Here is a 21,995-nt window from a genome sequence, read left to right as displayed (position 1 = left end):
TGGATATATTTGACATTGATTCATATCTGCTCTCCTTTTCCCTGTTTCTCAGATTTCTCCAGGACCTGCAAGCCAGAGTCCCAAAAAGCCCAAGGACCCTCTGGCAGACCTCGACCTCAAGGACTTCTTATAATGCCCCAGGTGGGATCGAGAGCTGTACATATAGTATTTACAGCACAGGAAGCACAATAACAGATTCTGAGTGACTTCCATTTGTTCACTTTGTGGTTGTCAGTACAGTACATATGTAGCTTCTACATGGCTTATGATAAATTTGATGCAGTCTCCACTGCTATGTCAGACATTTAAGGTTTTTGGTATACTACTTACATTTTAATAATCTTTATTTATATATTGCTCTTCTAGTCATGATGACAACTCAAAGTCTTCTACTGTACAATTTTTGCCATTCACCCATTCACACAGTGCATCTATGTGCAGCAATTTCTCTATGAGAATGGCACAGATATCAGGGGCAGTTTTGGGGTTCAGTTTCTTACCCGTGACACTTTAGAATGCAGAATTAGGAAGACTAGGATTCAACGGTCGCCCTTCTGGTTACAGATAAAGAAACTTCTTTCCAATCACTAAGGATGTATTTTAGAAATCTTTTAGACTTTAGAAATCACTTCAATGTAAAATTGTATGTAAAATGTAAAATGTAAAATGTAAAAATAGTCAATATTCTTTTATATAAATATGCCTTTAATTGGAGTGGACCTTTTTCAGACTGTAGACTTTGCAAATGTTTGTCACTCCTTCATAGCTGCTCTGCTACTAAGTACAGTACCTGCGAATTGTACCAATGATCTCTATTTTCAATTTTTATTTTTTGTGTGCTTTTAACATTTGAGAAATTTATGCTGAAAGCGCTTTTCTTTAGAATAACAGTGAAGAAGCATGAGCTTCGTTCTAACTTGTTTCTTTCTGTTCTTACATAAAAGTAAAATAAGTCTTGCACCCAGCAAGTGGTTTCTTACCTACACACCATAGCTGTGTAAGAGACTGTTTGGAGTGTACCATTTAGTGATCATTCTGTCATTCTGTATTGTAATCAAGACAAAAATGACAGCACAGCACAGACCTTTCATTAAATTTGTTCCCAGACCCACTAGAACCACTTGACACTTACGTTGAAAATATTTTCTGTTTCCTGTCCTCCAGCTGCTTTCTTCTGTGGAGCAGGGACCTGGTGTCCGTCAACATCTCAGGATGCCAGCGATGTTCAGCTTCTCAACCTTAGAGCATCTTTTCCTCCACCCCCGCCCATCAACACCCCATCCCTCTCCTGTGTGATGTCGTAGCACAACTGTGAAAGTGAACCATAGCGGATTATATAAATAAATATGAGAGAAAAAAAATACAAGCTTGTGCTTATGTAGATGTACCAATCTTTTGTTTAAACAAAACCACACAAAACCCTGAAAAAAAAAAGTCCACAAATGTATGTGAGAGGAAGTGAAGACGTATGTGTTTAGACTTCTTTCTATTGTTGAGTTGAATGATGGATGTGCTTTAGTGTCCTAAGCTCCTCCCACCTCCCCATTTTGTCCTCGCCTCCTTCTGAAGGGGGAGGGGCACGTCTTTGTCCCACTCTGACTGGATGGGAGTGGTAAACAAAGCCCCCATAGATTTTCAGAGAAACATGTGGTGTGTTGTTTACAGAAAGGTCCTCTTCGATGTACATAAATTTCTCTGGTGAGGATTCTGTCTCTATTCTGTATGTCTGTGGAAGAGAAACATAAATGTGAATCTGACATGAAGTTGTAAGAAGTTGTGTGAGTATCCTTCTATTTCCCGTTATCATACGAAAGTATTTGGAAAACAAATATGAATACCGCTCTATGATTAATATTCTGTATATTAAGAAACGACCTCTGCAGGCTTCTGAATCTTACTGGACCAACAAGTGATCCTTTCAGTTTGTTTCTTTTTTTAAACTTGTCTCTTTTTCGTCTTTCCTGTCTTATTTATATCTTCTGTTTCTTTTAGAATAATCCTCCAGTCTAATGTTGATATTTGCTGGCACTGCTACTAAGATAAAACAAAGTGTTCAACTTGGTTCCAGAGAAAATGATGATTAATTCATGATAAAGATGGAATTAAACTGCCCTTCAATGTAACTGTACAATTGTCGATATAAGTGTCTACCTATGATATTGACACTTCTCATGTGGGTATGTCTTCTGCTTGTGTTTACATTATAACTTTTAAAGAACAAGTCAGTATATGGTTATTTTGTATCTCATAGAATATCCCATTGTCATACCAAACTCTATGTTCAGACAGTTCAAATTCAAATATGATATGATAGAAAATGTAATCACAGAAGTAAAAAGAACAGATTAAAGGTACCTGTGGATTATTTTTTTCTCAACGAACAAAAGTTAAGTTTGCATTCAAAGCTCTGTGTGTGCCACTGAGGAATAACAAATGTGTTGAGTGCATTTACGTCCTCATAAAACTTGTGGAAGTGCCTCTAGTGGTCAAAAAAGCCCCAGGGTTCCTTTAAGATCCACGTTGCACCCAGTGCTGTTGGGCCAAATGACAGTTTGGGTGTCGAAAAGTGAGATTTTACGAAAAAGGAAAAACTCTAATTTGACTGATATCTGAACATAATGTTTTTTCGAGTTGCTTCTTTGATCACTGTTGACCTTCATCCCATCAGTGTAACTCCTGTGATACTGTATGTGGCCACATGGGAGCAGTGTGTAAAGACACCCAGAGATCATCATTGAGCCATGATCTTGTTTCCCACTGATTTACAATGGACTAAATATGTTGTAGTGTTGACCTGTATTTGGACATATGTATGACCTCATGCCCCAGTCCTGTGCTGTAACCTGCTGACCTTGTTCATCATTTCACTGAACTGTGTAAGGAATTGAGAATCTGGAGAGAATCTGAGAAAACAATGGGAGATTATTGACATTTTTCATGACTGAATTATAAAAATATGTATTTTTGTTTAGTTGTAAAATTATTTTATTTACGATGACCCTCCCCAGTGCATGTAAGCCCTTTGAGATGCAATAAATTCAATGACGGATTGAACTGCCTGTCAAGGACTTTAATTTTCTCTATATGATTGTTATGTCTTATTTAAAGATAATATAATTTGCTTTAGTTCCACCTCATCAACAGCATCTGTATATGTTTTTTTGATTAGTGTGTGTGCAATATCAACTGGGAAATCAAGTCTCAGTGACACAGGCCCATCACCGCAGGTCCTTCATTTTTGTCTTATCCTTTAGTTCCTTCTTTTTTTTTTTGAAGGATCTCTGAGTTAGAGTCTACTTTTGACACATTATAATTTGTGTCAAAGTTATGTGAAATTATTGCAGTCTAATTGACAGATAGAAAACCAGGAGTTATGTTGTATACGCTCTGAACTCCAGCAGGAGAACACTGGTTGGTTTCCGAGTGTCTGTGTGTTTGATAAATCTGCCATGTACAGTCTGGTGTACAGGCTGTAATTAAAGTAATTTGTTTTCTGGCCACTTGGGGGACATGACATTGGAGTGGAGACTGGGGCCCCCAAAAATGTCTGCACTGGGGTCCCATGATAATAATTGGGTCTTACATGTAGTGTTCAGTTGCGTGACTTGTGGTGAAACAGACAGAGGTCATATAAAGTACAGTAACCATTACTGGCTGAGGTCTCATAGCGATTGTTACCCACAAACCAGTTATAGTAATGGAAATGATTTTTGTAATCTGGATAATCACAAACACACACAAGTATTAAGCTTAGTTTAATGGGTGGTAGTCTTCAATCTGCATCATTAATTTCAGATCAATTTCAGGTATTTGGTTTTCAAAAAGATTCTCGTATGAATTTTTGGAACATAAACTACATGAAAAATATCACATCCTGGATTGAGATTTGTTATTTTATAACAATATTACTCTTGTAATCATATTTAGCCCTTAGAATCACAGAAATCTAAACAGCTCAAATAATGTGTTTAATGGTTCAGTCCCATCTGAACGTAACCCAAATATGTAGCCTCACATTAAATACATAGTTACAGTACTAGGCTATCAAAATATATTCTGAGAAGCCCCCGCCACCCCATTCGAATAGAAAGAAACACACAAAAGTTTACAATTCCATAAATTAGCACCACGTCTTCTGGATAAGCACCGATATAATTATGTGCACAACAATGAAACCACATTTCACTGCGTTGCAAGAACAGAGAAAGTATGATGGGAGACTCACAAATCTGAAAAAAAAAAACTTCTATCCAGGATCAATAAGAACCCTTGCTCTATTTTGACAGAATAGAAAAATTTAAAAAGATAGCTGTAAAAAAACTTCTACATATACACAATGCAAAACACCAGCTCATTACGTTAAATTGTTTTAATAAAATGTAATCTCAATATTTCTATATAGTTCATTTGTAAAAAAAAAAAAAAGTAACATTTATTTTTTCCTGGGTCTTTTGTCAAAGCCAATGCATGCAAACTCCTTTACAGTGGTGGAGAACTATTGATCTCCATGAAAATCATAGGTGGAATATACGATGAATGTGACTTGGCTTCACTCACAAACAATTGAAAAAACACGCTTCCCAAACTTATATGTGAAATTGTCAAATCTTTTTTAAAAAGAGACAAAAACAAGGCAAAACTGCAGATCCAATCAACCTGTAAATACATACAATACATATTTTTCTCTATTGTTTATTTAGCAAATAAATAAGAAAAGTTAAAGAGCCAGTTTAATTTTAGGAGTTTGCATGGGTGTGTGTGTTTGTGTGTGTGTTAGTGTGTTTGTGTGCGTGTGTGTGTGTGTGTGTGTGTGTGTGTGTGTGTGTGTGTGTGTGTGTGTGTGTGTGTGTGTGTGTGTGTGTGTGTGTGTGTGTGTGTGTGTCAGTGGAGGAGGTGTTGTTGGGGGGCACAGGAGGTAACAGGGAGGCAGGAAGAGAAGAGGCAGTCGTTGGGCCCCTGGTTGGTAAAGGAGGTTGGGGGGGCTTAGAAAAGGTCAAATGTCTCTTAGGTAGTCTGAGGGTTTGGAGTGGGGAGGTGGTTGAGGGGGGGATCCTGTGTTGTCTTAGGCCCCCTGGCACTCACTCGAGTCCCCGTGGACCCAGTAGCAGATCTGAGCATATTTGACGGGTGTTATCCTCACTGCCACGTTGTAATCCTGTTGCATCCCGTTTCCGCTTACGTCCACCCACTGGTGACCGGAGAAAACCCCAATGATCTTCCTCGTCCACTTTTTCATGCCGGGCTCTTTCAGGCGGATGTAGACTCCAGAGCCACTGGAGCCAGGTTTGGCATCACAGTGCTGATAAAGTAAATCATTGGACTCCTCAGACACTGAGCAGAACCGGTAGACCAGGTTGCCAGGTCGGTCATCATCAAAGCCAGAGAAGTGGATCCTCCCAGCGGGGAGCTTCTTGACTGAGGGGATAACACCAAGATCCATGTACTTGACTTTTGGGGCTTTCTTCAGCTCGAGAACAGCGTAGTCATAATCTGCAGCCAGTCCATCAGACACACCTTTGAACCAGCCCTTAGGAATCTGGGTCTGCTTGACCCTGGTCCACCTGAAAGAAGGTTTCTCTGATTCTGCACTTCGCCGACTCCGGCTCTTCCTACCTTTCCCCTTCCCTTTATGATCCCCTTTCCCAACGCTCTCTTCCTTTTCTTCGACGTCTTCTTTATCTTTGTCTCCCTTTCTCCTTTTTCCCTTTCCTCGCCCTCCTTTCCCTTTGCCTCCTTTCCCTCGTCTGGACTTCTCCTTCAGAATACCAACACGTAGCTTCTGCGCTCCGTTTAGGTAATCCTTCCCATCATGAATGCAGTGGGCAGCCGTCAGTACATGTTTAGGTGACACCAGAACCCCAGAACATCCTGTGGAGAGCTTCACAGTGGTGGAGAAGGGATATTTGGTAGAGAACTGCTTATCAGAGATAGTAAAGCGGCTGTCTGTGCCGTAAACCTCCCGTTTATGGCGTGAGCCAGTTGAGGAATTTTTGGACAAGGCTGTCACCTCATTGACACCTTGCACAGAGACTGAGGTAAACGTGCGTGTACCATTTTCGTAGACCGTCTCATAGGACATGAACTGCTCCAGGTCTTGCAGAGATGGTGTAGGGAGGCGACGCTGACACTCGATCCCACAGGTCCCACTTAACTCCGGTTGTGGATGGGCTGAGAAGTTGGGGCTGCTGAGATGCACAGTACGTCTTTTTCTTACCAGAGGCACCTTCCAATGTGGCCAGGTATACTCATCATCGACTGCGTTCTCCTCAGCAGCTGCAGCCAACGTCACAGCCAGTACAACCGGTAGCAGGACACACAGGGGTATGGGGCCCATTGTTAAGTTGGGCCTGGCTCTGAAACACAAAGAACAGTGAGGAAGACTTAGGATAGCTTTTTAATATGGGTTGACGTCATAAATCACTTTGATGAGATCTTCAGCTCTTTACAAGATTCAGTTTTTTTTCTTTCTAACATTGCAACAAAGGAACATTTTCACCATGTGTGGCACTAGAGACAACAGTGTCAGTCAGTCGTCCACCACTTTGGTCCACACTGAAATATGTTCACACTATTACGATGGATTGCCTAGAAATGATGAATATGTATGTATGGCTATGGTCATACGTTAACCTTTATGCTAGTACCACCATTCAATTGCAGCACCACCATGAGGTTCACATTTTGGGGTTTAATGAAAGGCCTTGATAACTTTCAAGTCCCATTCAGGATGAATTGAGATAACCTATGTTATACTTAGGATTCTTTGCCATCTTCAGGCCTAATTTTGTATTTGTCCAACATTTTAATTTAAGAATAAAGTCCTGCAAAACTAAAGAGATTCCTTTTGTTTTGTTTCATGCAAATTAGCAAATATTAGCATGTTAATACAGTAACCAAGTGAATATTGTAAAGGTGTAAAATATTAGTATATTAGTATTGTCAAAGCTAGAGTATTAGCATTTACAGTAGCTTAAAGCACCAAAATACAGCTTTTCAGATCTGCTAGCATCATGGTAGACTGTTAAATGAACATTCAAATAGTTGAGTAAGATATTACCTCACCTGGTGTAATGACGTAATGTTATAATGCTGTTTTTGCCAACCTTTTTAAAAGGACACTGGTTGTGAGGAAGTAAAACTTGGATAGAGAGGTATAGGGGCATTTCATCTCACACAGGTCCTCAGTTTGAATTGAACATTGCAATTATGTGGCATGCAGTGTGGCTACTAAGATGTTCCAGTGCAGTATAATCTCTAATTGAAATCAAGCTTCAGTGTTTGCTCCAGTGAAGCAAATAAGATATATATACTGGCACCATGGTAATGGCTCAGAATTCACATCACACCAGTTTGACACCAGTGAGGTGGGTTCATTTGGTTTGATCCACTTTTGAAGATACACTTGTTTCAGCACTGAACATATCTACTTAGTAACAGAGATGATGTTTAGAACTGTATGACAATCAAATGAATGAAACAAGAATACTCATCTTTGAGCCCTTTAAACACATAGGAAAACCTTTCCCTGAATTGAGAAGGTGCTATATCCAATGTTGATGAGTGAAGAAAAGCTATACAATTCCATTTACAGCCACAGGGAGGCAGTGTAGCCCAGAATATTAGAGAGCACTTTGTGACATTCTAATTGTGGGAGGTAAAATTCCTTTCAAATGCTAAAGTTTGCAGAAAAATGATTGGATTCATTATTGAAAAGGGGGAAAAAGCCATCTACATATAACATTGTCAAGGTCTTACGACATTTTTCTAGAGTTCTGCTGTGTGGTTTCGAGGAGATTTATGGCCATTGAGTCTGTGGGCCCGGAGAAGCAGAGGATGAACCCCGATCCTCTGAATGGGCTGAGACAGTGGCTTGGAGGTTTGCCACAATGGTTAACCTTCCCTCTCAGTAATTACCATATCTGGTTTCCTGCAGCGCTCCACTCCTTGTCCATGCACAGAAATGACATCAAACATGGAGACTGTGCAGGCAGACAGGCTGCCGATTAATGCATCTACTGCTACAGAGTGTGAGGCTGCCAATAATCCTGATAATCCTATAAAGAAAGTTACAATTTGGGTGCGTTTTAATAGACTCAGCAGACCATCACTTAACTAGAGAGTAGGAGAGCATCAATACGTCAGCGTGGCTGCGGTGATGAAGTCACGCAGGGCGATCCCAAACACAAGGAGAGAAAATCATTTGCTGTTCACTGGGGAGTGGGGGGGGAAATCCAACAGTTAATTTAAGGAGTTCATAGTAAAATAATTGTTTATTCTGGCTGTTTGTGGGGTTTAAATATATCCAGACAGGCTGACATCTGGTGGGTTATAGAGAAAAAATGTTTTTGGGGAGCAGGGGCTGCCTCAATTGGCCAGAGAGTCCACTGAGACACATTCCCTTTCAATTAGATGTTAGTGCAGCATGCAAATCAGACATCATCTGGTTGGGCAAAGCTCCCAGGAGACTCATTGCCTCGTACAGTATCACATGAGGACCATATCTGTGCTTTTTCATCTATTGTGGTGATTTAACCCAAATTCAACGTTGTAGTTGAGACGATGAAAGATTTTTCTTTTTCAATTCCAGGTTTTGTTTTGCAAGTTCGTGGCTCAGGTGATGGATAGAGCGGGTCGTCAAGGAACCAGAAGGTCAATGGTTCAATGCCAGCCCTCCAATCTCTTCAATCCCGGCTGAAATGTCCTTGGGCAAGATAATGAAGACCAAATTGTCCCTGACTGACAGTGTATGGGTCATGTGTGATAGAGAACGTGCTGCACATAGATGCATTGTATGAATGGGTGAATGGCAAAAAACTGTATTGTAAAGCACTTTGAGAGGTCTCAGACAATTTACCATTCAGTTAGTGCCCTGCCATCCAGCTGAGTGTGCCACACAGTCTCCAATAAAACATAACAACATCTAACCAGTCCGAAACAGACGGTAATAAAATACAAGCCCACAAGAGCTGTAAAACAGTCTCTATAAATGAGAATACAAAAAAGGACCCTGAGTTTCTGCTCAGCTTCACACTCTCACCAACCAGAAATAGACGTAATACAAATCCAGAGGAGAGGCTGCAATTATTCAGCATCGAGTGGAAACTGATATGCTGCCATGATGGCTCTCGGTCGCAGAAGCCGCTAGTTTCAACTCAACTATTTTCCACTGCTGTCAGCTGAACGAGAAGCTGCATGTGCCCTCTCCATCCCTGGGTGGAGGGAGTCACAATAAGCTGCCTAACAGGGCACCCAGGAGACAAAGTGGCCAAAGGATGGCGCTATGGTGCAACTCTCCATGTCCACCACAGCAAACATGGGCATGGATATTGTCTAGTTCAATACCACGTTTATCAGAAGGCATTATTTTCATTTATTTTGACCAATTTTCACAGCTTTGAATAAACTTTGTTTCACAGGCACCGTTTAGTGAGTATTTTGAAATCCACAGACTCATCCAACAACACACACTGTTGTGCCCAGTGAAGTCGGATTTCACATTCAAATGCAAATAAATGCAAATGAGTAGGAAAGAAATATCCAAATCTTTCAGCTATAGAGTGAAATGAGTAAAACAAACATCTGAATGTCCACATCTGCATCAGCTTTGTGCGTGGTAAGAAGTAGGGCAATGCATATTTTAATTGCAAAACAACCATGCAAATATATCTGTATTCATGCCTTCAATAAATAACCTCAATGCAAAAGTAATATCACCCAATCCAATAATAAACACTAAAATTACAAACGATTATGTAAATAAGTAATATTGGGCACTACTAAGAAGTTTAAGTCAACTTAAATCCCCACAAAGAAAAGATGCGATATTGCAAACTGGGAGAAATCAATGAAAAACGAAAACATGAAATAAAGTACGAGGTAAGTATTTCCCCCACGGCTCCAAGAAGAAGTCGGTAATAACTGTGCGCCATGACGCGTCCTACCTGCTTGCATCCGATTGATGGATAAGTCAAGTCCGCAGTGTATTGTTTGTTTTGTTTCCCTAAGATACACACAAATATGATCCCAGTAGAAAACACAGTGCGGTGTTAGAGCATCCCAGACGTCCTGGCATCAGCAGCGCTCCCTTCTCCTCATGACTTCTTCAAAGAGGCAGAGAGAGAGAAAGTCTCAGCCGGGACGCTGCGCCCAGGCTGCACTTGATGCTGAGGAGGGAGGGAGGGAGGAGGGAGGAGGGGGGAGGAAAGAAAAGGACTGTTCTTTTTTTCCACTTGTCACAAAAGCTTCACGTTCAGGAATGGGTGGGACCAGAGAGAGAGAGAGAGAGAGAGAAAGGGAGAGAGCATGAAGTAAACGGGCCTGTCTGAGTGGACTGTGAAGGAATTAGCCAACAAAGGCTTGTGAGGGGTTTCCACTCTGAGCAATGAGAGCTTCCACATCTGCTGCACCTTTTTTCAACATGTCCACTCAAGTGTGAAAAACCAAACTCACCCAAATCCAGTTAGTAAAAAGTAAAAAAAAAAAAGTGAATTCTTTTCACGATGAACAGACATGAAGGTCCATTTAAATAAAAAACAACCTTTTATTGTTGATATTTCTTGTTTAGATGTCAATATTCAAAAGTGTGGAAGATGCATTTGCAGTTTTAGCCACTGCCACTGGGCAAATCTTTGCTTGGCCCAAGCATGCAAAATCTGGTGAAAGTAAAAGTTCTGTTTTCAAATGTTTACTGAAATCAAAGTCTTAAAGGGATACTTTACCGAACAATGAGAATCCACTCATTATCTACTCACCACTATGCCGATGGATGGGTGGGTGAAGCGTTTGAGGCTCAGGGGTAAACAGTGTTGCAGCCAAATCCAATATAATTGAAGTAACTTGTGATCAATTTTTCAAACATACTGTAAGTAAACAACAGAAAAAAAACATAAAACATCTCCATACTGCTCCTGTGGTGTCATCCAAGTGTCTGCAGGCCCCGGCATTCTTATACACCTTGAAACAGCGTCATTTACACCATGTTTTTAGCCTGTTGAGTAGATAAATCAATGTTTCTCTGTAAATCTTATTTTTAATTAAGAAATATTTCAAAAATACCGTTGCTCTTAACTTTTAAAGACACAGAATCACTCCTGTTTTAGCCTCTTTACAGCTGTGTCTGTTTTAGAATAGATTTTAAGATTTTACTGATTACTTTAAAAGCTCTCCATGGTCTCTGTCCAAGCTACACCTCAAAACACCACTTTGAGATCCTTCCCCCAGAAGTCTTCTGTCCGTTCCAGCAAGGACTTTGCAGTCAGGACCCTGAGGCTCGAGAACAGCCTGCCCAAGGTGATCAGGTCATCAGACTCAGTGATGTCTTCTAAGTCCCTTCTTCAGACAAACTTTTATCGGAACACCTTCCCCAATTTTCCTTTAGTTTTAATTTCTCTATCTCTGCCTTTACATGAAGCATTGTTTTTATGCAATTGTTTTAATCCATTCCATTTGAAGACCGTTGATGTTATGACTCGTCTATTTTATTTTGGTGCTATTGCCAAGCACTTTGTACTGTGGATTTTGAAAAGTGCTGTACATAGAAAATGTATTATAATAAATATTATTATGAAACATTTTATTCAGCCTCTCATTTCAAAGGAGAACCATGTTCACATAACAGAACCATAACATCAATGTTCCAGCTTTATAGTATGGATGGATGGACACGTTCTGACAACCTTAGTCCTCTGGTTGGAGCAGTGTCTGAGAGCACTTGAACGCCCCGCTGCGTCCACAGAGCAACACGACAGGAGAAACAGTGAGAGGGGCCTCCGGCTGCTGGAGTAAGAATGCCATAGTGACCAATTGAAGTCTCAATGAGGCAAGAAAAGACACGGAAAATATGTGTGTAATGAGGGAGAGAGAGAGAGAGAGCGAGACGGGAGTGATGATACACATCTGGCTCAGGAGGGAAGAAGGAGTGCAGCCTGTGATTCGAATGAATAGAAACTGATCTTTGTGTGATCACTGCTGTTGCTGACTTTGATGTGCAGCAGGCTTCTACTGCTTTAAACAATATGGTGATGAAATTACACCTGTTCCTGAGGCCGTGCAAGTGTGTATGTGAGAGAGAGAGAGAGAGAGAGAGAGAGAGAGAGAGAGAGAGAGAGAGAGAGAGAGAGAGAGAGAGAGAGAGAGAGAGAGAGAGAGAGAGGACTTGGGTGGCCTGCCTGTTAGAGCTCATGACGGATGCTCATCTATGTGGGTGGTGATCATCACATCCCACATGCACGTTGTACATACTTTTATGAGGCCTGAAGTTCTCTAAGCAAGAGGATTCAGCATGAGAGCTACACGTTCTCTCTGCATGTTAATGAAACATACCCTACCTACATGTTGGGCGATTGACCCATTGGTCAATGAAAACAGTGCAGGGACTGTAAACATACAGGGGTCTCTGGTAGGTCATTGGCACTCAATGCGAAAGACTCTTGCATGGTCATTGTCAGTGTATTAAATTGTGTGTGTGTGTGTGTGTGTGTGTGTGTGTGTGTGTGTGTGTGTGTGTGTGTGTGTGTGTGTGTGTGTGTGTGTGTGTGTGTGTGTGTGTGTATGGAAAAACACTGCGTATGTGACATCACCCACAGTTAATTGTGAAGAAACAGTTTGAAGCTACCACCATTTTTCTCAAATTACTGAAGCCACCACATCTAAATTATGTAGGCACTACGTGTGGGAAAATTATTATTAAAACACAATTTTTAGGTCAGATTTATGTCTTATTTCTTTGGAATAGCATTTTGTTACCACTAAGTAAGGAATTATGACCACAGCTCTGCACATTAAATGATATGCATCTGATAATAGTGTGAGGATATTTACAATCACAACCCATGATATCAGTACAAAATCAGTACAGACATCTATAGGGCATATCAGAGCTGGGCTCAGGTGCACTGCAGAACTCTAAGGGTGCAATCGGACTAAAAGCGAAGCAAATTTTATTACATGCAAAGTCAATTCAAGACACGAATAGATGCAACATTTTCATCACTCGCACCGGGCAGCGCGATTGATGCATCGCAATAGATGCAAATTCATGTCACTGGCTTCCCCCTTCGGAGCTAAAAACTTTGAACCGAAGCAAAAGATTTGCATGACACACTGTTGCGAACGCCAATCAGCTTTGAGAATGAAACTCAACAGAGACAGGTCCTGGCAGTAATCCGAGCTATTTGGTCATTAAACTGGCCATTGGTCAGTCTCAGGCAGCGCTGGAAAGACTGTATCCCAAGCTGTATGTGGCTCAGGATGATCTTGTGGACCCACACACAATGGCACTGGCTTTTCCAGCGTTTTCACAACAGCTTGTTGTTCATGGTCTGATGATCCACTTAGTTCGCTGATGAAGAGACATTCTGTGCAAAAAATGTGGTGTGTTGTTGTTTACTCCCCCCAGAGGCTACTGAACACAACAACAAACTGGGACCAGTAATATCACAACCGTGGCACATGCATACAAAGAATTAAAGCAAATGTCCCTGTTTCCAGTTAAGTTCAAGGTCAAAGGGCAGAGAAGAGGAATGAGGCAACAGAGAGAGAGAGAGAGAGAGAGAGAGAGAGAGAGAGAGAGAGAGAGAGAGAGAGAGAGAGAGAGTTGTCTATGTTCCCAGCTCAGTTGCTTCCAAATAGAAAAGCAGTGAGTGATATTTTCTGGTTGGGGTCGGGGCCGTTGTGGATAGAAGGGCTTTTGTGCCGGGCGTCACACCCTCGCGGGAAGTGCTCCCTTTGCACTCTGCTGTGGTGGATGGATGCTTATTGGTGGGGGAGCGAAGTTTCAGGAATTTCATTAGTTGTGTTTGGGTGCACTGGGTGAGACTTTTCCAGCAGCAAAGAAGGAGTACACCACTTTTTGGGGGGATAGGCTGCCTTTTTGGTTAACCTTGAACTCATAGTATTTTAAGGTCTTCTGATGTGTCTCTGAGTGACTAACTGTCTGAACACCACTGAATAACCATGAGCTCCCTGATTTGTGTTTATACAAATTTAATAGAGCACAAAACTTTGTTTTTCTATTAAATCTGTAACTAAGAGGACCTCATTGCCCTCTCGACTGTAGCAGTATACATTAAAGGCTGCCTATTCCTCTGCACAGACCACACTAATAAAACAGCTCAGGGGCTGCACTGACCCCAGCTCACTTCCACAGTCTTTATTTTGGAAACTGAATGGTCTTTTAGCTCTGCTCAGTGTGACACAGACCACCATTGATATGATGGGACTCTCTACTTCACCACCTCTCTCTCTCACACACACATACAAACATTAATACAGTATAGTAAATATATATATATATATATATATAAACAGTAATGGGACAGTTAGTTAAAGGTCTTGCTTGGATCCACATACAGTTTAACCTCTATTAATAGTAAATATTTGGGTAAATGGTTAGCATGCCAGTTGTCAGAGAGGAGACTGTACGTGATGAAAGGCTGACTGAAGTGACACGTGCGCCTTTGAATCTCATGTGCAAACGAACAGGCAACCACAGTCCCGCTGCAAAGACGCACTTGTGAAGGGAGGTCACAGCACTGTCATCAGTTGAAAACCTACTTTCAAGAGAGTCAACTTTTCAGGAATGCACAAGAAACTGGAAGGAAGTATGGACTGCTCCCTATGGGACAGGAGTGAGTAGCTGCCCCAAGTAAATCAGTTCAAGTTTCTCAGGGCCCTAAGTGAGATGAAGCACCTGATTGACAGCCGGGCTGCTGCAGCATCAACACAAATTTGGACACTGTATAAGTCTGTCGGCGAGGAAGAGGGGGCTGAGTCAGAGGGTGTTCAGATGCCATTAATCTACATTCAAACCCTCACCTTTGGTCATGAACTTTTCTAATGAGCCAAAACATTTAAATAGTTTGATGTAGGTCAAAATGAGTTACCTTTGCATTGTGGCTGAGCTCACACATAGAGGTAGACACTCATAGAAAAACCAGTGATTCAGTTTGGGGTACTTCAGGCATCTGATTGTAATATCCCCTGGACACCTCCCTGTGTAGACATATTCCAGGACCATGTGACCATGGTGCAGACCCAGAACATCTCGGAGGGATTCCGTATCTCAGCTGACCTGATAAGCTTCTCGGACAAAAGCTAGGAGATATGGCACAACAGAAAATAGATGGATTTTGAGAACCACTTTGTTTTTTAACTTAATCCAAAAAATAAAACCAGCAAAAACAACTCAAGCAGATCATTATTTTCTATTTAGTGTTTAATACGATTCATTTTCCTCCTGACATGTATAATTTGTCTATATACTCATTAACAAGAATAAAGGTCCACACTAGCCAGCCAACCAACAAACATACAAAGTAGCCAGCCAGCCAGCCAACATACCTACCTATCAACCAACTAACCTTGGTCCCTGACCTACCAACCTCTAACCTCTTTCTCCGAACCGAAAGTGCTTTTTTTGTTAAAACCTAACCAGAGTGTGGATGTAAGCACCAATTTCTGGTATGATAGTCATGTTCTTTATATGTCCATATATATATATATATCCACCCCAACTAACACCGGGTGATTCTCCTGCTATGATTAAATGTTGTGCTTCATTGATTGATTGATAAAAACATTACCTCTGAATAAAATCTGCTCAGCAATCATGTTCCTACCACTATGTAACTGGGAAAACAGTTCAGACATGTAGGAATATATTTTCAAGGAGACAGGTTTGGTTTGGTTTCCTGTCCTTTCAAACAGATCAGCAATTTTGTATCCTCATTTATGTGGCCGTGGGTGGCATAATCCCATAATCCCTTCATGCAATAAACAAATAAATATATCACTCCACATAACGTGCCTGCATGCACCTGAAACATCCACTGTAGACCTTGTTAATCCTCTCCTGAAAGAAAAACTGCCCTAAAGGTAAGAAACAGAGTGTCTGTTGCTTATTTCATACTATTTGGACACTTGAGGTTTTAGAGCCATGATTGATGGTCTTGTAATTTATGCTCCAGGACACTAATGGTTAGTTCAGTGGCTGAAAATGCATGAGGGAAATTGAATTTAGGAGTTGTTTCCTTTGAAAAGTAGAAATAAAAATAGCAGCTGCCCTCAGTGCTCTTGTCACATACAGACATCTTCTTATGCTGCTAGTGTACATGCATGGCAGTGTCTTACCGTTGCCTTCTCGTGTGAAGCGGCTCTTAACTAATTCCTGCATACAAAACAACTCTTTAGAAAAGGTCTTTCCTCCTCATCCATCCCTTGACTGTCAAAACATTTAGCACAGCTGACAAATCTGGATTTGAAAATAGGATGCAAAACAAACACAACCAAGACCAAGCCCATCTCTTATCTTGATAATAATGTGTACACACCAGGCAACGATATGTTTTAAACAGACGTTTGCACAGGACGATAGTGCACATGAAATCCATTTCGACTTTGCAATAACTTTAACACCAAACATATATTTAGCAGATTATACAGTAGAAGCAGCCTTGGTGAGGCTCGTTTGGCAACAAGGGGGAAAGTGGAGCCAACAAGTCATCCCTGTTATTGAGTTGATGGTAAAAGTTCTGCAGTGTGTCCATACCGAGGTGAAACTGTTTAGACACACAGAGACAAACACGAGGAAATGTGACATTTATCGCTGACAGGCCTCTTGTTTACAGTGTGGATTTGGACAGAGGAGGTGTTTTCATTTCACAATGTGCTGCCAGGACTTGAGACATGTGAGCGGGAGGGCGGATGCACAGAGAAAAGGTATTTGTTGAGCTCAGATGTTGATAATATTAGCTCGAAGAAAGGATTTAATCCACTGAAGTCTCCCTTACAAAAAATTTAAAATAACACACAGTTGAATTTATTTACTAAAAGCAAACTTTGCATGATAAATACATGTGTTTCAAGTGTTTTTGTAAAGAAAAGCACACATTCATTGTTGACAGCCTAACCAAAACCTTACACCTTACACCTAACACACACACACACACACACACACACACACACACACACACACACACACACACACGCACACACACACACACGCACGCACGCACACACGCACACACAGAGACTGGTACTTTTATACCAGAGAGGGCACTCATTGGCATAATGCATTCCCTAGCCTCTTACCCTAAACCACCCTGAATATGAAAAATAAAAACCTCACAAATCACGAATGATTTTATACAATATGAGTGATGCGAGGAAACCAGAATAGAGTCTGTGTGTTTGCGTGTTGAAAGACTCACAGGATTGTGTGGGGTCAGGAAGGTTACATAAACACACAGTGTGACTAGGTTAACACACTAATCTCTGTCCTCTCTCCTGGAGAAGAAAGGAGGTTTTGTTGAAGTGCAGTGATGACGTCTTTTAGCTCATTCTGCCAAATGCCATTTCATAGTTTGACTGGAGGAGCTTTGCTGTCTATCCCGGGCTGAATCTTCACTGCCTCCATCGTTCACCTCTGTCAGGCAAACCTTGACCTGTCAGCTTTTTTCATTCTGCAGTCACACTGAGTCAACTGGCGCACCTTGTTTTGTGGATACAGTCATTATGAAAAGGGCCAAAATACTCCCACTCATTGCAAGTAGACACACATAAACACACACACAGACACATTCTTGTACTTCTGTCTTGGTGAGGACACTCATTGGCATTATGTATTGCTAACCCTAACCTTAACTATCACAACTAGATGCTTAATCCTAACCCCAATTTAATCTTAGCTTCCCTTACCTACCCTAACCTTGACCTTTTAAACAAATTACCATGGAATTCGTGAATGAATGTACATTTTCACCCAAGAGTGTTTTGTATTAGAAGTTTGGTGCATCGTGATAAACAGTTGCCGCTAATTCACCCAAAAGATTTTTGTTAGTAAAATTCTGTCACTATCAATAACCAAATGAGGTAATACAGTGGTGACCAGTGGGGGCCGCCCTTGTTGTGAACTTTTAAAAGACGTTAGAAAAAGACTTTTGATTTATCTGTTTGGATCTTTTGTTGGACGCTATGGATTAGTACCTTGTTTTCCTTTGGTTTCTTTGGTTTCACCTGCATCTCGTTGTTGGTCACTTTACTTTTTATGTTTCCTCCCCTTGTCTGCACCTGTCCTTATGTGTTTCACCCATATTCAATTATTCCTGCCTCCCTTGTGTGTTTAGTCTCTGTGTTTCCCTTTGTCTTTGTCAGTTCGTCTATTCATTCTCCTTTGATGTCTCCTGCTCAGTTCAATATCTGCGTTTCAGCTCCTGATTCTACAGCTGTACTTTACATTACTATGACTCATATTACAGACTTTAGTTAACCAAGTCCTTGTGTCATCTGCATTCGGGTCCTCACCAGATTGAAACATAAAACGTGGCCCACTGATGAAAGCACTCCGTGATTTTATATTTATATGTATATATTGTATATATGTGTCTCTGGTGACATTATTGGAAAAATAGTTACATGGTATGCAAACCAAACATGTCCTCCTGCTATGGCTTCACATTAAAAGCATTTAACTGGTTTACTTTCATTATGGAGTTTATTTGTATAGCACCACATCACAACACATAGTAAGTTAAGACCAAACAATATTAGAGAAACCCAACAATTCTCTCAAAGAGCGAGCACTTGCCGACAGTGGGGAGAAAAAAACAACCTTTTAACTGGAGGAAACTTTCAACAGAAGCAGATTCAGCAGCTTAGCACTTACTGCTAGCACTCATCAAAACACGTCTGCAAAACCAAACTCCTTTTTTGCACTTTTTTGACAGCAGTCAATTTTAAATCAAGCAGGAAGTAATGGAGCAAGAAGGAGCTGTGACACTTCTTATCCAGGTAACTAACTCCTAGTGTTCCCTGCTGCTTGCACTTGTTGTGCAGCATAAAATCAGATCACGGTTTCCCTTTGTATTTCCCTGACTCCTTCATTGAAACGACAATATTTTGTTTTTGCTGCTCCCAGCGATCAGATTTCCTGTTACCAACAGTAACCACAAGTGTTGCCAAATCAACAGGGAAATTACAGAAGAAACAAACAAACGTGTGGAAAGATACAGAAAAATTGCCTAGTTGCCAAATTCAAAAACCTTCTGTGCAGTAATTGTCTCTATATTTCTTATTTCTTTCAACAGTTTTCCAGTCTCTTAAACTTGTTACATGTGTGGGGTTTGCAGATGTTTTTCTCCACTTTTTTGATTTGCTGAAATGAGCGAAATGTGAACAACATATGAAAGTAGAGATGATATAATCATGAAAAAACAACATGGGAAGTTAAAGTGTCACAGCCTCAGGCGGGGACATCAGTGCAGCCTCCTACCAGAGGGAAGTGGCTCCAACAGTTTAAGAGGTTTTAACCATTGGTTTGACCCAGTCACCAACCAGTAGTAGTCATAGTTTATCCGAGGCTATAGAAGAAGACATGTTCACTTTGCTCCACCGACGGTTAGCATGCTACCCCACCCCTGCTGACTGCTACAGAGCGCTGGTAACTGCTTTTTTGTAATTTTCTAATAATATTGAATTGTATACCAAGTCCAAATCGCACCAAACCCGGCCTGCACTTCCCTGGGCTAGTGAAGTGTGAAGCTGATTAGGTGAACGGCTCGCAAGATATGTGTTCCACATACAGACAGACTGACAGATGTTTGTCAAATTAGTAGGTAGATGTTGGAAAGATAAATTTCATAAGTGATGCAATGGATTGGTGGAGGATTTTAGCTATAACTGCATGATTTCATAGGGTATATAACTCTAAAATGTAAATTTTCTTTTAGTTGGACGTAAAATATTTCATTTATGTTGTGCTCTGAGTTACTTTTATATAGATATAAAGATTTTTCATAGCCTGGAGTTGCAGAGATACACTGTATATGCTATTCATTTTAGGCATGTCATTTTCAAGCAGGGGCTTGAAAAACAGACACATTTTTAAAGGTTAACTATTGGTTGCATGAAAAACTAGTCTGTAGGCAGGGCCATTGCCACACTGGACATGGGCATCCAGTAGTGCCTTTTAAAACCAAGGCTCAGCGGTACCTTCCTCAGGATATGTTCAGGGTTTCCTTAACCCAACCCAGCCTATTATGATCAAGCTCCCTCTTGCAGAACACACATGTAAACTCAGCTTTGTCTATTAACGTGAGACAGAAAGGCTTCAGCTTAAAGGTCTCTCTTTTTCCACCTCTACCCAAATATCCATGGGCTCAAACAGTGGGCCATTATGAAGAGTGATCAGTGAAAGGCCCCATTGATTTGGGGGGCTGGGGGAAGGTCACGTATGGAGAGAGAGAAAAAGCAAAGGGGGTGACAGAAGTCATGTATGCATGTATGTATGGCAACAGCAGACTTGGAATTGCAGCGCTCCTCAGGAATCCCTCCAAAACATCCACCCATTTCCTCTGCTGGTACTGAAGGTGCTCAGCAGACCTGAGCACTTTTGTGTGTGTTCTGTTCTGCCTCCAAACAACAACAGTTATGGCTTCATAAAAGTACGTAATGGGAGGAAATGTGGTTCTCGTTCACATTTTCCTCTGCCAGTCATCAAACTCTGATGCTGCCTGTTCTTGTGAGTATAATGGCTTTGGAAAAACCATGGGGACTGTTTAACTGTGGGAAAAGGTTGTTCTGTAATTCTGCAGAAAGAAACCACACACAGTTTATTGTAGGAAGAGTTTAATGGTCCAAGGTAGTGATGATTACATAAGCTGAAAGGTCAAAGTGCTGCGGAGGCCGTGACAGGTGAGCACATCCTCGTACACGTCAGGGGCTGGTTCACCTCACTCTCTCGTGTTCCCTTGTGTTTTGACCTTTGTGCTTTTTCACCTATTGGCTCAATTGCAAATGTTCAAAATCCATGATTGTCATAGTCTCATATAAAATGTTTAAAGTTCAAGTTCAAGTTTTCTCTTTGCTGTATTCTCCTGTCTATTTTAACTCAGTATATCAGCCTTAAAAAACATGGCTTAAACTCAAACTCAAAGTCATATGAACTTTGTGCCCCATAGTTTCAACAGACAGGTGCCAATGCAATCAGAAGGTATGGTTTCCCCGCTCCATAGACTCTGACTGTAATTACATTTAACGACCACGTTCATGGATCCTTTACCATCAGCTAGAGTTCAGGAAGCCCGGCCAGGTGTGTGAATGGAGGTGAGAGAGAAAACCATGTGTTTGTGGGCGATTTGATTCTCGGTAATTGTGTTTGTCTTTGCCTGCTGCCTCCTCCTCTTCCTGACCAGAAAAGCCCTACAGGGATAAACAGGAGTCAAAACACAGACGACAGGGGAAGGGAAAAAAACGGCTGTATGATGCAGGCGGCACAGATCCAGATTGTACATTAAGGAGGCTCCTGTGTGTGTGTGTGTGTGTGTGTGTGTGTGTGTGTGTGTGTGTGTGTGTGTGTGTGTGTGTGTGTGTGTGTGTGTGTGTGTGTGTGTGTGTGTGTGTGTGTGTGAGAGTCAGCATGTGCCTGTTATTAAGAAGTAATAATGGTAGATTACGGCTGCAAACCACCTGGTTCAACAGGGTCATGGAAAGTTGATTAGGATAGAGGAAGTGAGCACATATAATGAACAATATACTTTTGCCTTATGCAAAATGCTGCTGCTGTAGGATTATTACTGGTTCAAGAAAAACATGACCAGACATCACAGACTCACTCCTGTTTGTTTTCACACTGATTTTAAGATTTAATTGATCACTATAAAGGTGTTTCATACAACGAAGCCTCTATGTATATGTAGGATTTTCTAACTCCCTATGAACATGGTTGCCACCTTAGGCTACACCCATACGTTTTTATTTGAAAACAGCACTCTCACACTAGAATGATCTCCATCCACACACGCACCATAAAACACTATGTCAGAGTTTTCAACTAAAGCAGGGCCAGGAGCGTTTCCAAACATTTCCACTTTAGTGACTAAAAAACTCTGTAATAGTGTGGATGAAGGTGTATCTGTAGCAGAGTTAATGCGTTTTCAAACATAAACTAGTAATGTGATTGTGCCCTTAGATCAGCTGATAGTGGGCTTCTCCAGAGCCTC

At 41.1% G+C, this 21,995-nt stretch overlaps 2 protein-coding genes across 16 annotated transcripts in view; one reads left to right on the top strand and one right to left on the bottom strand.

The window, feature by feature from the left end:
- Positions 1-3,054, top strand: part of snap91a (synaptosome associated protein 91a) — a 72,162-nt gene extending 69,108 nt beyond the window's left edge. For all 15 annotated transcript variants that reach the window (XM_047340820.1, XM_047340819.1, XM_047340814.1 and 12 more), the window contains 2 exons: positions 53-141; positions 1,165-3,054. In XM_047340820.1, the coding sequence (XP_047196776.1) occupies positions 53-133 (81 nt within the window). In that variant the 3' untranslated portion in view covers positions 134-141; positions 1,165-3,054. The remainder of the gene's footprint in view (positions 1-52; positions 142-1,164) is intronic.
- Positions 3,055-3,739: 685 nt separating this feature from the next.
- On the bottom strand, positions 3,740-10,168 carry prss35 (serine protease 35). Its single transcript, XM_035163533.2, has 2 exons — positions 9,942-10,168; positions 3,740-6,353 (listed from the first exon to the last, which is right to left on the bottom strand). Exon 2 carries the CDS (start codon positions 6,332-6,334, stop codon positions 5,063-5,065), a length of 1,272 nt encoding a protein of 423 aa, XP_035019424.1. The 5' UTR covers positions 6,335-6,353; positions 9,942-10,168; the 3' UTR covers positions 3,740-5,062.
- Between the last annotated feature and the right edge of the window lie 11,827 nt (positions 10,169-21,995).

Source organism: Hippoglossus stenolepis, chromosome 8 (assembly GCF_022539355.2).
Source record: "Hippoglossus stenolepis isolate QCI-W04-F060 chromosome 8, HSTE1.2, whole genome shotgun sequence".
In the NCBI taxonomy this organism is placed as follows: Eukaryota; Metazoa; Chordata; class Actinopteri; order Pleuronectiformes; family Pleuronectidae; genus Hippoglossus; species Hippoglossus stenolepis.
Note: the sequence above shows the minus strand (reverse complement) of the source record. Positions and strands in the feature narration are given on the sequence as shown.